At 41.1% G+C, this 17,034-nt stretch overlaps 1 protein-coding gene across 2 annotated transcripts in view; it reads right to left on the reverse strand.

The window, feature by feature from the left end:
* Positions 1-271: 271 nt before the first annotated feature.
* LOC121865898 (organic solute transporter subunit alpha-like) overlaps positions 272-17,034 on the reverse strand; it is a 78,041-nt gene continuing 61,278 nt past the window's right edge. Inside the window, exons 2-8 of one of the 2 annotated variants that reach the window (XM_042365459.1) lie at positions 14,259-14,338; positions 5,279-5,430; positions 4,772-5,007; positions 4,344-4,439; positions 3,520-3,791; positions 2,719-2,785; positions 272-2,311 (exon numbers count right to left, since the gene is read on the reverse strand). In XM_042365459.1, coding sequence (XP_042221393.1) covers positions 2,110-2,311; positions 2,719-2,785; positions 3,520-3,791; positions 4,344-4,439; positions 4,772-5,007; positions 5,279-5,428 — 1,023 coding nt within the window. In that variant the 5' untranslated portion in view covers positions 5,429-5,430; positions 14,259-14,338 and the 3' untranslated portion in view covers positions 272-2,109. The remainder of the gene's footprint in view (positions 2,312-2,718; positions 2,786-3,519; positions 3,792-4,343; positions 4,440-4,771; positions 5,008-5,278; positions 5,431-14,258; positions 14,339-17,034) is intronic. The other variant, XM_042365458.1, reaches the window with a different exon arrangement.

Genomic DNA, 17,034 nt, shown 5'->3' on the forward strand with positions numbered 1-17,034 from the left:
GGGCAGTATCAGATTTATTTTCAAAATTTAATGTAAAGATGGCCAAGTTATGTCCCGTCTTGTTTATTTATGTGATGAATTTTGAAGCGACTACGTAAGTTTTAATTAGTAGACATATAAGTATTTATTCATTTAAATTCTCACAAAGACACACAGGGTCTATAAGAGAGGAATTTATAACTCCAATGCTATTTTACACTCCGGGTCCGCATGTAAATATTTTCATATATTTCCATTAAACAACAAAATAAAAGATCCGAATAATACCAAATTTAAAGTGAATACATTTATTTCAAACAAACATCATTTGACAAACGGGAAAAACCCAGATCACAATTGAGAACTTCATATTAACGAAAGATGATGACAAGACGTACAGGTTAATCAAATGCACCAATATATACAACTGAATCAATAAATACTTCTACAGATAAAAGAACAAATATGTACTGATGATTTGTTGTGAGAGTATTATAATGTGACGAACTTTACATGAATGAAGTCCACAGTATGTGTGAGTAGTATTTCTTATTTTCTTGTAACATATTTTGCATTATGGTTCCTCTTACCTTTAATCTTTCACTAAAATAATCGTTTAATATAATGTGTCAAAGAAAAATAATTGCAGAACAACATCATAGATTAAATAGTTCTAGTGAGAGATACAATGGTAAATTAGATCTGAAAAACAAAATAATTGATTCGTTGTTTATGCAGATCAGCTGGTGAACTGGTGTCCGGAAAAAAGAAGTCACAAGGAAAGATTACCACAACAAGTAACCATTTTGACTCATAAAAGAAGGTAATTTATATAGCCTCGATAAAGTTCGATTAAATTATGTTAGATTTGTGACATTTCCCTGCGATTTATTTTCCTGTATTTGGTAAATATGCTTCATATGACTCTACAAGTGGTGAGGGAATGATATATTTATTCAGCTTAAGGCACAATATACACTGGTGTGTCAGTTAACAACATCAATATATGTGTATAACTTAAACTCTACAGAATATTTGCCAGATTCATCAAGGCATCTGTCGTTCAAGGCTGACGTGTAAGGTTACTAGGATAAAATCTAGTATCTAATAATTTGAGATTTTTGGATTTTAACAACATATTTTAACATAAACCAAATTAAGTATCTTACATGTTTATATCATATAATACTAATAATAATTGTCTGGCTATAATATGGTGCTCACAAAGATGTTTTATAACCATCGAGCACTGTACAAGGCGTTCAGGTACTTTACTGATTATCAATAATTCATTTATAATTTCTTGTACTTTATACACAAACAATGGACATTCACAATATATACAGTTATGTCATATTTATCCTGTGTATATATATATCACGTCAACATTCAAAATCAAGACATTTAAATCCTCGTATCTACGGTACAATATAAGCCGTAGGTCCCAATAATACTACTGTCTCTAGAGAGATAGATCAGGTAAAATATAATGTGTGAGTAACAAAGTGTATGAGGGAAAGAAATATTTCTCAGCCATGTTACTGAAAGCTATAATAAATTCTTCAAGATGCTTTACTTCGTTGGTTATGGCTCAAATGCCGAAGAAAATTATTTTAAAATCTTACTCCATATGTTGCGCTTCAGAAAATATCTTAAATTCTCCAAACTTATTGTCTAGTTTTCAAGCTCAGACAGAATGGGGGGTTAAATACCTAAACACACTAATACAGCAGCAACAATGGACCTCAATTAAGAAAGTAAATTAAAACAAAATATATATATATATACATATATCATAAAATAAATGAATAACAATATTCCACAGGTCTCAACAATAATGGCTGACGAGAGAAAAATGGTCATATTTCAACACTGTCATATGAGCGTAAGTGTAGCCAATGCTGGTGTCCATCCACCAAACAAATTTGCTTTCCCTTTGATAACGTTCTACAGGCACAGTAAATTGAAGTCTGTCTATCTTGGGATTAAAATAGAATACAGTATCTTCAATCTTGACACAGTTAGGCGTGTTAACAGCCCAGGTTATCTTACAGAGTTATAGCGAATTTTGTTCAGGGGAAGATGTAAAAGATTAAATGTTTTCAATAGTTTTCCCTAATATGGTGGTCATCACACAGCCGGGTCGCCGTTATGGTCTACTAGGTGCCCTTCCCCTTCCTCTCGGAGTCCTGGGGTCTTGCCGTTTATCGTAGGAGTTCCATTAGGCACCAGAGCCGAACTGAAATCGTTGAGGTTCTTCTCTGGCTTCCCGTTTACCTCTTCTTTACTCTCGGAGACGTTGTTAAGATGCACGATCATTGGAGTGGGCAATCTGTTGAAGGTGAAGTCAGTTTAAGACGCGGAGGAATGCACCTTAGTTATAATGGTTAGTGAAAAGGTTCAAGGCATGTGATCTATTGTCGTGGTTTCAGCTTTCGTTACGTATAATGATTGGTTGGCTAGGAATTGCTAATTCTTCTTCTTCTTCTTCTTCTTATTATTATTATTATTATTATTATTATTATTATTATTATTATTATTATTATTATTATTATTATTATTATTTAAAAATAATATCTTGGCTGGTTTAATGAATTTGAATTAGTTCCATCATTAGTACGTGTTTATTATTATTATTATTATTTTTATGGTCTCGCAAATGAAATGACTAAAATAAGCTAAGCATACAGGTATTATAATGAGAGAATACAAAGAACAGGACGAGGAAGATGGACTTACTTGTAGTAGTGTCTGGCCAGCACTGAGAGCACCACTAACTGGCCCAGCAGGAGAGAGTTGAGCAAGGCTGTGGGGGAGGGAGGGAGGGAGGCACTCGTTAACTTACTGCACACACAAAACCAAGAGGACAAAATCATCCCCGATAAATTCTACCTGTGAAAAAATCCTCTTTAGTAAAATCCCGCCAAATAATTCCCAACTACTTAGTAAAAGTCCATTAAGTAAAATTCTACCAAGATATTTTAGTTGTATAATTTCAGCCATGTTAGATGGATAGAGGAATAAATATTTATATTAAGCTTCTGTTAACATTTCTATGAACATGAACTCCGCAAGGTGGATAGCCCACCTGCTGTTAACCTCCTCCTCTATTTCCCACTTCTGAACTTTACCTTGTACTGTACCCTTCTTGCACTCTCAGAGCTAGTGCTCTCTTCTCTCTGTATAACCAACCAACCAACCATGAACATGATGGGACAGTCAGACGATAATTAATGCCAAACAAATCTGTATTTATACTGTTTAAAGTTTCTGCTGATATAGTAAATCTATTTTCTTTATAATGTGTTGTTTTATGTGACTCTCCCTGCATACGACTGTCTCTCTCTTTCTGTGTAACCTGAAGGTTGTCAAGTGTGTATACAGGCAATTCAGAACCTTCTCATTGTATACTTTCTTTCGTAAAACGTCTACAAGGGGAGTCCTACTTGAGTATAGGATGCGCTTTAGGGAGAGAAGGTGCTATTATGTACGTGTTACCCCTTGATACTTTACAAGCTACAAGAGAAAACGGGAACTCACTATTGGCGAAGACTCTGGGTGAGATGGGTGGGAGGCATGGAATGGCTCCGCTGGGCACCAGGATGGAGTTGACGATGATGGCCTGCAGACGGAGGAACACCAAACACAACTGGAAGGTAATAATCTTGGGCGTGTAGTGGAAATCCTGCAGTTGCCTGAGAGATGCCTTGAAGCCCACGATGAAAGCCCAGAGTCCGAAGCCGAAGGAAAAGGTCGACAAGAGATAGATGTAGATGTAGGCATTGTTGGGTCGCATGTCCATGTGGGTGTACCTAAGGGAATGGCAGGAAGGCATAATAACACAGCCTCTGCAAGAACATCACCACAACCCAAAGGCTATATGATGTCCACCTCACTGGTATGTCATATAAATGTGTTATTAAACTGAATAATGATAAAATAAACACTTTTAATTACGCTTCTTACAATGGTTTATGGTATTATTAGTGGTATATAAGTAATCTTCTCACTATTTGTACACTTGAGGTCAATTTTACGACAATATTTTCTCTCCATCAACACCTACTGATCTCTCTCTCTCTCTCTCTCTCTCTCTCTCTCTCTCTCTCTCTCTCTCCCCACAACCATGAAGGTAACTCCACTCCTACCACTCGCCCTCCCCACTCCTACCACTCGCCCTCCCCACCCTCACTCCTATCACTCGCCCTCCCACCCTATCACTCGTCCCCACTCCCACCACTCGCCCTCCCCACCTCATCACTCGCCCTCCCACTCCTACCACTCGTCCTCCCCACCCTCATCACTCGCCCTCCCCACTCCTATCACTCGCCCCTCCCCCCTGTACTCCCCAGTATCATACTGACCATCCCTCTAGCCACAAAGTGACTTGGAAGATGGAGACGATGAGTTGGACCCACGGATGCTGCATCACCAGGATCTTGACGAAGCGGATCTGTCGTCTGCAAGAGAGAGGCTGTATCAAGAATTTAGTTAATGATAGGGTCGCCTCCACCACCAATACCAGGAGTAACTCAGCACCGCCCGAACATCATGATGGCGTCGACGTGGTCTTTTCAATTTGTTTATGACTTTAACATGATTTTTTTTAATCTTATTTTAGACTAATAAAATAAATTTTGCCTTGAAGATACTGAAGTTATAATGTGTGACTGCACTTCAGTAATTAGGTTTAGAGGATCACTCTTAGTGGGACCAGACACTTGACAACTGCTCAAAAATACGTAAAAAAAAATCTTTCAATTATTAGTTGTTTTGGTAAATAGGCACTAACTTAGTGGCTGTGGTCTTGGGGCAGATGCAACAGGGCCAGCAGCAACAAGGAGGACCTTTCCAGGGCAACACCGTGCCCTTAATCTTGGCCACGAAGCGCGACTCTCCGCCGAAGTAGGTGACAGTGAGACAGAAGAACTGCCACATACACAGAGCGAACCATAGCTGAGCCGCCGCATCCAGGAACAGGTTTGCTTTTTGGAACAGCAGTCCCAGGTAGCTACACAGCCCGACCACCTGTAACATTCAAGAATTTGTTAACTGACTGAAAGAACAACTATAAGGCTGCCATCAACGTCCGGGAACAGTCTATTTATCTGGCACAACAGCCCTTAATGAGCCGTCTGGCCCATGGGACCCATATTAATATAAAACATAATTATACAACATTTATAGTATGGGCAATATCCCTTATCAATCATTCCTACGATCTGTCATGTGTGTACTGTGTGTATGAATGTATGTGCATTTATATATTCATCCCTCTGTGTAGATATACAGTACATACCGGGTAGACGGTGAGGACGATGGCGGTAGTTTCCTTGTGAGGGACGTGGCAGTGCTGGATGACGTGGGTGACGGTGTCGATGTACATGACCAACAGCACCAGGAAGGCGACCGTCGCCATCCCCAGCAGACACCAGCCAGCTATACCCATCGCTGTAGGGCAACACACTCCTCTTAGTTACCAACACCACACAAAACCAACAAGTTATACATCTCTAATATCACACAATAAGCTTCACCCCTTTCCCAAACACAAGGTGGACTCCTACAGAATAATTACACCCCTACAACTTCTCCAGGTGGGTGTCCCTCTCATAAGTGGCTTCTCTAAGGAACACAAAGTCCCCCGGATGTACTATTATTGGCGTACAGAGCCACGTGGTAGTGGAGTTCATTTTCAGTCTGACTATTGTACACAAACATAAGATGGCGTAAACATTCTTTGGATAAACATAAACGAATGTCCTCTTTTTTTTCTTTCTCTCTTTTTCTTTGTCTGTTTAACTTGTATTTCCGTGTGTCTGTCTGTTTGTGTCTCTCATCTTGTTGCTGTTTCTCTGTTTCTGTTCATGTGTCTCTCACCTCATTACTGTTTCTGTCTCTCTATCTCGTGGTGTCTGTCAGGGAATAGAACTGACTGACTCACACGTAAACTCAAGAGATTAAGTTACTCGCCTTGTAACATGGTCGTGTGCTCATCATTCATGGCGTGAGGACAAGAGAATAATAAAAAAATAATCCCGTCGAGTTGATCAATGTCTATCCTACTAGAACAACATCATAACCTGAATAAGACGACAGAAGTATGTGAAGCGTGAGTGAGACAGCTATTGTAATGTTTCAGTCACGGTTATAAACAACAATAAAAACGACAGAAGCTGGCAGTTCATCCCGTCCTTGGGCACCGCGACAAAACATACGGTCAACATTCGTCACTTGAGACAGTATATACCCCTTCACCCACAAGGCCATGGAGCAAGTACTCGATATATCTGCCCATATGAGCTCTATTTACTACATGCAAAGAGTACTCGATATATCCACTTGCAAGGCTTTATGCTCACTACATGGCGAATATAGACTACACCTTAAATATGGAACGAATATAGTTTCTACGTACATGAAATAAAGCAAAAATAAATGACGCTCATGTGGATATATTTAGTGAATTCTTAGTTAGTATGGTGATCAGTGATACCTTTCACATGTATAAATTTCGTAGCAATTGGTTAATAATTTTGGCTGATTGACTATAACCTCTGTCCAATGTTGACTAAATTTGTGCAGAATTAAACAAAGCGTACTGAATCATGATGAATATTTAGGGGCCAAATGAGGCTCACTTCAGGAGACATTAATAGTGTGTCTCTGGCTACTTAATGTTCACACTATAATACGACGCTGAACTGTGCATATAAGAAAAATATAACACATCTTCTCATATGCTATAAATTAAATCTGGTTTTGCTTATTCGACTTCTTGGCAAGTTAGGATTAGTTTGGTTACGTTTAGTTTGACTATGTTGTAAACGGTTCTGTATATTTTTACATTTACTGCATTAGTGTTTCTCATAATATATAACCAGTTGTTTATGTACGTATTAACATGATGCTTTTCTGTTTACATTTCAATCCTTGCGAGGTGAGTACAACAAGTCGGAGATGAGGAGTCAAGTGTCGTCGATCTTTTGTTTATATACAGTACATGGCGAAAGTACCCGAAAATTACTCTTCCAGCAGCTTACTTTTATTAAGTTACTATATTATACACAGAACAATATTTGTGAGCATAAAATGAATAAAATATATATATACAAAAGTCACTCGAGTAGCGTGAAGCAGTATATTTCTTTTTAAATGCGGAGGAACAGATTAAGAATGTGGAGGGAAGAGCAGAGTTATCCCTTACACAAACTCGTCCAAGTTCCTCAGTAAGAGAAGATACGCTGTCTGGTACTGTGGGATAGTTAACTAGCTTCAACCTGATCACTTTACCTATTGGAATGTAGATGGTAACTCGTAGTGACACACACACACACACACACACACACACACACACACACACACACACACACACACACACACACACACACAAACGATAGCGTGCATCTGGCTGTCTAAATTTCATAGCTTATTATTCAAGTGTGGAGTGTACTTTCCCAAGACTTAATGGGATCAACCCACCCTCATTGTTCTCACCACCAATCCTCACACCACTACCACGCCCTCTCTTACTTCCTCCAAAATTTCTTCAATTTCCGAACTATAACTTCCTTCCCCCACCTCTAATCTTCTTTCACCAGTACTACCATACCCCACCACTATCACTATCACCACTACTACGACCAACACTATATCACACTACCATCACCACCACCACCACCACCACCACTACTACCACCATCATACCACAACTACCACCACCACCACAACGACCTTGATAATGGGTGGGACTCAGGGGTCGTGTTGGGACCGTCTAAAACCGGAGCTGTCACCACCTACACCCTTGTCCCCTCACTTGGTCCCCTGTGACCCCTCGCCTCCGCCCCCTTAAGGCTTCCGCTTCCTGACTCCGTCCAACATATGTGTCGGGCACCAGACCCACTCCACTACTCCACCAGACCCACTCCACCACCCTACTAGACCCACTCCACCACCCCACCAGACCCACTCCACCACCCTACCAGACCCACTCCACTACTCCACCACCCCACCAGACCCGCTCTACCACCCCACCAGCCCACCAGGAGGCCCCACCTGCTGGATGAGAGACAAAAAGACGTTAGAACAATGTGGGTTTATATAGCGCCGTGTGTCACTCTTCCCTGGCCAGGAATTTTGCTTTAAGGTGATTGACACTCATCACCAACTACTGTCAGCCTCTGTGACACTCATCACCAACTACTGTCAGCCTCTGTGACACTCAGCACCAACTACTGTCAGCCTCTGTGACACTCAGCACCAACTACTGTCAGCCTCTGTGCACCAACTACTGTCAGCCTCTGTGACACCCAACGCCAGCTACTGTCAGGATCTATGGCACCCAGCACCAGTTACTGTCAGCCTCTTTGGCACCAGCACCCACTACTGTCAGCCTCTGTGGCACCCAACTTCAGCTACTGCCCAAGACCAAACACGTTAAAAGAAGCCACAAAACAAATATAACAACATAAACTAATAAATAGAATGAGATAAATTGTTCTATATGAATAAATTTACGAATACAAGGAGCTACAGATACGAGAGAAATGAAATACTCTAAATAAGTATCAACGAGAGGAGGAGGAGGAGGAAGGACCCGCTCACAACCTGCCAAGTTAAATGTCAACAGATAATCGTTTACTACAAACAACTGATCAACTTCAAAAACATGTTATTATTAGCTTGACTATTTACAGATGTGATGGGTTTAGTGATGTTTCCAGAACGACCTGTGTCAACGTCTGTGTCTACGTCTACAATGCATCATGTAGTTCTAACTGGGCCACACCTACCTAAACGTCTTCATAAACCATTTCTGAAAAATTTCATTATCTTTCTGATTTTGTAGAACCTTTTTGATAATGATTAGATTGTTTCTGAAAAATGGAAAGTTTCTGAAATTTTTTAGAAGGTTTCTGAAAAATTCTAGAATGTTTTTGAATAATTTTATTGTTTCTGAAATTTTTCTGAATATTTCTTAAAAATTTCAGAATTATTCTGAAAATATTTAGAATGTTTCTGAAATTTTTTGGAATGTTTCTGAAATTGTTAGAATGTTTCTGAATTTTTTAGAATGTTTATGAAATTTTTAGAATCCTGCTGAAAATTTTCAGAATATTTCTGAAAATGTTAAGAATGTTTCTGGATTTTTTATAATGTTTCTGAAAAAATTAGAATGTTTATGGAAATATTAAGAATGTTTCTCCAAATTTAAATTATTTCTGAAAAATTAAGAATATTTCTGAAAAAAATTAAAATCTTTCTGAAAAATTTTCCAATTTTTCAAATTTTGGAATACTTCTGAAAAATTTCAAAATGTTTCTGAAATTTTTTAATGTTTCTGAAAAATTCGGAATCTTTCCGAAAATATTTAGAATGTTTCTGAAAAATTTCGAATATTTCTGAAACTTTTCAGGATTTTTCTGACCATTTTTAGCGCTTAATAAACAACACTTAAAAACCTGGGCAATCTTTCTCGACGAGTTTGTATATGAGTTGGCCTTTACGTGTGTTGAGGCAGTGTGAGGGTAGAGGTTGTGTGGTGATTGTGGGTGATTGTGATGGATGTGGGGGAATGTGGTGATTGTGAGGGATTGTAATGATTATGAGGGATTGTGGGTGGTTATGGTGATTGTGGGAGATTGTAGTGGTTGTAGGGGATTGTGGTGGTAGTGCGGGATTGTGGTGATTGTGGTGATTGTGGTGATTGTAGTGGTTGTGTGTGATTGTGGTGGTTGTGGTTGTTGTGGTTGTTGTGGGGGATTGTAGTGATTGTGCGGGATTGTGGTGATTGTGGGGATTGTAGTGGTTGTGGGTGATTGTGATGGTTGTAGGGGACTGTAGTGGTTGTGGAGAATTATAGTGGTTGTAAGGGAATGTGGGGACAGTGGTGATTTTGGTGATTGTGGGGAATTGTGGTGGTTGTGAGGGATTGTGGTAGTTGTGGGGAATTGTGGTGGTTGTGGGTGATTTTGGTGATTGTGGAGGATTGTGGTAGTTGTAAGGAATTGTGGTGATAGTGAGGGATTGTGGTGTTTGTCTGTTTGTTTGTAATGTTCTTATTGTTTCTTTGTTAATATTTGCTTTTTCTTTTTTCTGTTTTACTGATATTTTGTGTTTTTCCGTTTCTTTCTTTTTTTTATTATCTTTACATTTTTTTTCTATTTAGTTCTTTATCATTTTTCTTTTATGATTTTTCATTTACGTTTTCCATGATTCCATTTTCTTGACTTTTCCAGAATATTCTCGTTTTTTTTCTGTGTTACCCTTCTGCTTTTTTTTTGACGTGTGTGTGTGTGTGTGTGTGTGTGTGTGTGTGTAAGATCACGACAATGTGTGTATAAACGCTGGCTGACTACTGGCTCAAGGACAAGTGTGTAAGTGGGGGGTCTGGTGGGAGTGAGGAGGCGTGGATGGTGGGTGTGGGGAGGCGTGGATGGTGGGTGTGGGGAGGCGTGGATGGTGGGTAAAAGGGATGGAAGGGGGTAGAGTGGGCTTGGTGTTGACATGGTGTGGGTTTACTGCAGTGGGTTCCGGATATGGGCATGATATGGGCACCGGTGTGGGTGTAATACTGGCATGAGCGCAGGAGTGGTGTGGGCGTGATACTGACATAGGCGCGGGCGTGGTGTGGGTGTGATACTGACATAGGCGCGGGCGTGGTGTGGGCGTGATACTGACATAGGCGCAGGCGTGGTGTGTATAGGGGACTCTCATTAAGCTAACACAGGTGAAATATTGCGGGACGTGGTGGAGCAGGGCACTGACGACCCTCTCTTGTCACCCCTATTAGGATCAGTGACTAAGGGGAAAGGGAGGAGGAGGGCATGGGGGAGAGAAACCATCGACCTGAGAAATAAAACGGAGGCCCTCAACATCAGGTTCCATCGCCTCGGGAAGAAGGCTTGGGACAAGCTCCTGGACGACCTTCACAGCCCAGACCACCTACGCTGGGAAGACATCAACGGAGGGCCCCGTAGTCTGCCTGCAGTACAACAACCCAACCCGCGATCCATCTATGTCCGTCACAGTGATCCACCTTAGATTAAAACTTAGATGATATAAGATCACATCTAACAAGTCAAAATCGAGTGAGTCCATAACGTAATACAGTAATAAGATTTTAATAAGCATGTAATTGTAAAATCAAACTAGTCAATGTCTACCAAATTAACCATTGTACAACTTCATCCTAAATCCTTGGTTAGCTTAGTTAGGCAACAAACTCTGTAATATGTAAAACAAGGGGTGTCGTCCCTCTCTGTTTAAACTTATCTTCCCCAATATCTGTCATTGACATAACAACTAAAAGTGTCTGGCTGTGCCAGCCCAGGCTGGCATGCCTTCCATCCATTCCCCACCTTAACCTAAAAAAGATTGAGAGAGAACCTATGCGTGAGAGAGGAAGAGAGGAAGGATTAATAAGTGGAGGGATGATGAGGGAGGTACGGGAGAAGTGAGAGAAGTAAGAAAAGAAAAATTATATAATATTTATTCATAAAAAAACCAGTTTGTGGACATTTCTGCCCTTATCAAACCATGGCAGGAAGAGGGTCAATTTAATCCACAGTTTTAACCGGACAACTCTATGACACTCCTAAAACACTTGAAGGTGAAAAGGATCAAACTTCACCCAGGGTCATGACAAGAGTAACCAGGTGTAAACAGATTATCAACACTCACATGTCACTCTGATCGAGATACAGGTGTGAGAAACAACACCACAAACACCAAACTCAAAGTAATACAACAATAAAAAAAACCCTACAATTCCTTTCAGACATTTATACCTCTATAACGACTTCACTAGATAATGAGGCTGTAAAAAATAGTTAAGTGGATAGATTTCAGTATTGACGAGAGATTAAAACTTAAAACCAATAAGAGTTTGATTAAGTAGCAAAGAAAATCATCTCGACTCTGAAATATATTTACTTCTGCTGACAGATTTACTACGGTTAAAGTCAAGTAAATATTATGTAAACATCTCAAGAGAATTATATGATGGATTTAACTTGAGATAGAGGAAGTTGGTGAGGGCTGAAGGTGGTGATACGAACTTGTAAATATGAGTCAGAGCTTCATTCAATTTCTGGTAGGTGAGCACCCCGATGTGATGAGTTTGTGAGGGGCGTGCTTCAGCGTTTGAGGCGTGTAGTGCAAGGGCGTGTAGTGTGAGAGGCGTGTAGTGTGAGAGGCGTGTAGTGTGAGAGGCGTGTAGTGCGAGAGGCGTGTAGTGTGAGAGGCGTGTAGTGCGAGAGGCGTGTAGTGTTAGAGGCGTGTAGTGTGAGAGGCGTGTAGTGCGAGGCGTGTGGCCAGTGCAGGGCGTGTGTAGGTGTGAGGGCGTGTGGTGTGAGGCGTGTGGTGCAGGGGGCTGTGGTGTGAGGGGGCGTGTGTGCGAGGAGGCGTGCTGTGGTGTGTCTTGAGTGGCAGGACAGGACATGTATCATGAGGCGTGGAGGGTGTCACACTCACACTCCACTGCAAACACACCCTACTACTAACACCACTACCACTTCCTACACCAGCTGCCAACATTGCTTCCCCCACATGTACGTTCTGAGATGGCCTCCTATCCTCCTCCCCTCCCCTCCTGAATAAGACGCTTCCAACCCCTGGCGACAAGTGCAAGCATATGTGTGTGTGTGTGTGTGTGTGTGTGTGTACTCTTATGTGTGTGTGTACTCTTATGTGTGTGAGACCCTACCCTCCCCCCCTCCCTCACACGTTCAAAGGTAAGATTCTCAAACACCCATGCGATATATTTCCTCCCCTTTTATCTGATATACGAGAGAGCATCTTGTTACCTTGGATTCTCATTCAGATTTTGTTGGCATTCTTTGATATTTTTTTTTGTCGTAGGTTAGGTTAGCTTAGGTTCTGAATACTTTAAGATATGTTTTTCTTGTAGAATCCTTAACTTAACCTAACCTAACCTTATTTTTATTTTGACAGGTGGCGCCATTTAGTTGAGGAAAAATCCGCATGCCCTTGGTCAGTCACACTACCTGTTTCTTTGTCTGTAAACAAACAAAAGGTCGAGTTGTTCTCATGTCTCAGGTCATGAGCAAAAACTGAAGCACAGATCTGTTGAGGATGTTTCTGAGTTAAGTTGCTGGGGCGGTGAGTGGTGGGGAGATGATGGGGGAAGGAGGTGATGGGGGAAGGAGGTGATGGGGGAAGAAGGTGATGGGGGAGGTGGTGGGGGAATTGGGAGTGGGGGGGGAGGAGGTGAACGTGACTAGGGTGTTATAACCTCAGTGTTGGCACCACATTAAAACAAAAAGAGTTCTGCATCGTTAATCTCTAAACACCCAGCAGCAGCAGCAGACAACAACAGACAACAGACACAGACAACAACAGAGGCAACAGACAACAACAGACAGCAACAGTCACTCTGAGGAAAGAAGTCACGTAGCCTCACATCTCCAAATTCCTCTCCTTAACATTTTGCATCTTTGGCACTTACTCACATTTACGAGGTCATAGAAGATAATGCTGACCTGACCTAATGTTTCACGGTGGGTCATATACATCCAGTCATAGTTACAAGGTCATACAACACACAAACTTGACCTAACCTAAGAAGGGTCGCTAGCTGCAAACAACACAACGACAGATACTGAATAACTTTTTTACATTCCCCACAGATCGAACATTACAACATCTTAAACATAATTATTTTGTGATTCGGGAACTGGAGATGCTTAAGACTCGAGAGCAAGAATAAATAAATGGCCAATCCTTGAGCTTCAGGACCCAGAGAGGTGAGACACAGAGAGACTATCAAGCGAGGTGAGGTACAGAAAGACCCTGAGAAAAAGACAAGATATTTTGTAAACAAACTCATGGTTAATTTAATTACAGATCCCAGTCAGTGGTGCCAACTCCTATTAAGCTAAAAAGAACGACCACTGTTACCAAGGCTAATTGGCTGTCCGAAAAAAGAGAGGGGGGGGAGGGGAGGGGAGGGGAGGTGAAATCCACGTTAATGCGGGAATGGTGTGTGGTGATTGGTTCTTATTCAGCGTTAAATGTGACGTGGTGGTGGGAATGATACAGTGTGCAAGAAAACAATCATTATACATCATACCCGCAAAGACGTGGTTTCTGCCAAGTCTGTCAAGCTGTTCTGAAGGTGGTGTCTGGTAAGTCGTAAGCCTCGAGGTAGTTGGCAGGAATAGATTTGAGAATGATAGGGATGTCATCAAAATCCTGACAAATCCATCAAAATTCGGGTAAATCCAAGTAAATCCGAGTCAATCCTAGTTGATATTTACCTCAGGTTAAGAGAACGCATCTAGGGATCAGTTAACAGTCTCAGCGAAGTATCGGCGACATCTTGAACGTTATCTCTCAGCTGTAAGTGAGACAAGAGAGATAATACCTCAGTTATGGAAGAAAAAGACAAGAATGTGAGAATCTTGGAGAATCCGACGCTCAAGATGCCATGACAACACCTGAGAGGAAACAATTTGGCGCAGTCCTCCCTCAACTCTCCCTCACTCCTTTACCAGTCCTCCCTCCCTCCTTCCTCTCCTCCCTCTTTCATTACTCCTCTCTCCCTACCTTCATATCCCCCCTCAACGCCTTCCTCCATCCCCCTCCTCCCTCCCCATCACCTGCCCCCCCTCCTACACCCCCTCACCATCCCCCCCCCAACAGATCTGTCACTCTCTCTGTCACACAACTTGCCAACAGTCGACAGGTACTGCGTATAATTAATTACCACACCTGGAAACTCATAGACTGGTCCTGAATGAAAGTATTTTGAGTCCAGTGATCACGTAATACTTTTTCCCACCTGATCAAAGTATTTATTCAGACTTATCCGAACATGATCAAAGTTATTTTTTTTCTCGTAATCTTAAACTCGTAATCAAATTATTATATATTTGTTTATATAATTTTTAAATATAAACATTATTTTAACTGATAATTTTAGGAGCGATCCCAACCAATATTTTTTGTTATTTTTAGAAACGTGATCAGATTTTTTTAGGTTCACGCTCGACTAACGTCTTTGACCAAAATTTTTTAAAATCACGATCAACAATATTTCCTGTTTATAATTCAGTCATGTTTATATAGTCACAGAAATAAACATGTATGTATGTATGTATGTATGTATGGCGCGTAAAGGTGTAGGTAATTAAGTTAGGTAACTCAGGTGTTTTACTCGGTCAAGACTTACGACTTCCTCGAAGGTAAGGGAGTGACTTACGAAGATTTAATACCCTTCCCCTCCCTTCCCCTCCACTCCCTTCCCCTCCCCTCCCCTCCCCTCCCACCCCAAAGGTAAATTAACACAGGTAAGGTACAGGTAAGGTCAATTGGTTGGTTCTACAGGTAATTGGTCATTATAAGGGTGATATGTCACTGAATTTTTTTAAGTTTGTCGACCTTAACGTGATGTGGCATGGGTGATCCAGGTGTTAGGAGGATGATAGTGTTATGCCATCTCACACACACACACACACACACACACACACACGTATATATAAGGGAACCAACTGTGTATTCACGTCACACTCCTCTCTCTCTCTCTCTCTCTCTCTCTCTCTCTCTCTCTCTCTCTCTCTCTCTCTCTCTCTCTCTCTCCCTTTGTATCACCCCTTAGGAATAACCCTTTAAATTCATCCTTTAAGGAGATTCGTAAAACAAAAGAAAAACACAAATCTGTTTATCCTTACATGAAGTAGAACAAGATCAGATTTTTTATAAGATCATAGAGTGGGTTCTAACTCTCCTTGACAAGATCTAATCCTATGTGTTTTGTTTTCATAGGTAATCCAATCTTCAATTCCTCTATGTCATTTGTTTATATCTACATTTGTATTACAATTATTTGCTAACGTTAATTATAGAGAGTTAATTGATTCTCTAATAACTTTTTAAAACATAATTCTCTGTCTATTTCAACCTCGAGTACTATATTGCCTGAGTACTATATTACCTGAGTACTATATTGCCTGAGTACTCTATTACCTCTTAGTGACACATAGTTGAAACGTCACTAGTACACAGCTTCATCCTCCTCCTCCCCCTCCTGCTTCTCCTTCTCTTCCTCCTCCTCCTCGTTCTCCTCCTTCTTCTCCTCCTGCTTTCATCCTAAATACCTCCTTCCTCATCACAGTAGGACTCTCTCCCTATACACGTCCTTTCCTCTACACATAATAAGCACGCTTTAAGAAATAGGTCCTTGTTGCTCCAGAGTCCTTGTGCGTTAATGATGTCTTGTGCCTTCGTTAGTGATGTCTTAAGCCTTCGTTAGTGATGTCTTGCGCCTTCGTTAATGATGTCTTGCGCCTTCGTTAGTGATGTCTTGCGCCTTCGTTAGTGATGTCTTGCGCCTTCGTTAGTGATGTCTTGCGCCTTCGTTAGTGATGTCTTGCGCCTTCGTTAGTGATGTCTTGCGCCTTCGTTAATGATGTCTTGCGCCTTTGTCAGTGATGTCTTGTGCGTTCGTTGTTACACATCCTGGGAGACGAAGTGACAAAATGGTAGCGTCTATGAGGCTTATTTTACGCCCAGAATAAATAAAACAAATGATAAAGGAAAAACTACGACTTAAATTACTTGTTCTTTATGTTAAATTGAGATGTGATATCTTATTATTGTTTATTATTGGGGGGGTTGAGTGCCGTTCTCCGTGTCTTCTGTGACACTTCGGTGACACCTTCTGTTGACTAGTATTAAGAGAGAGAGAATTCAAGGCAAGTGGAGGCTACGAGTAATGATGGTCCCACGAATTCTCAAAGATTGTACAGAAAAACTAATCCTGCCAGAAGTGTAGCGGAGTCACTTTCCTGCGACTTTGGCATTCATTCACCTGCCAGTGTTTGGTCCGCAGGTTAAGTGAGTCTCTTAGCCACGTCCTCAGGTCTACAGTTACGGGAAAAAATAATGGGAAAAATTTTGAGAATTCGGGATTTACGTAAACACGAAAGGCATGTCACTGTGAGACGCATTAGTTTCCCGATCCACCGGCCAGGGAACATTCGACCGCCAGAAGCTGCTGGCCAGGCACCAGGACCATATTAAGGTGTGGCGAGG

This window comes from Homarus americanus, unplaced genomic scaffold (assembly GCF_018991925.1).
Source record: "Homarus americanus isolate GMGI-L3 unplaced genomic scaffold, GMGI_Hamer_2.0 scaffold50745, whole genome shotgun sequence".
Lineage (NCBI taxonomy): Eukaryota > Metazoa > Arthropoda > Malacostraca > Decapoda > Nephropidae > Homarus > Homarus americanus.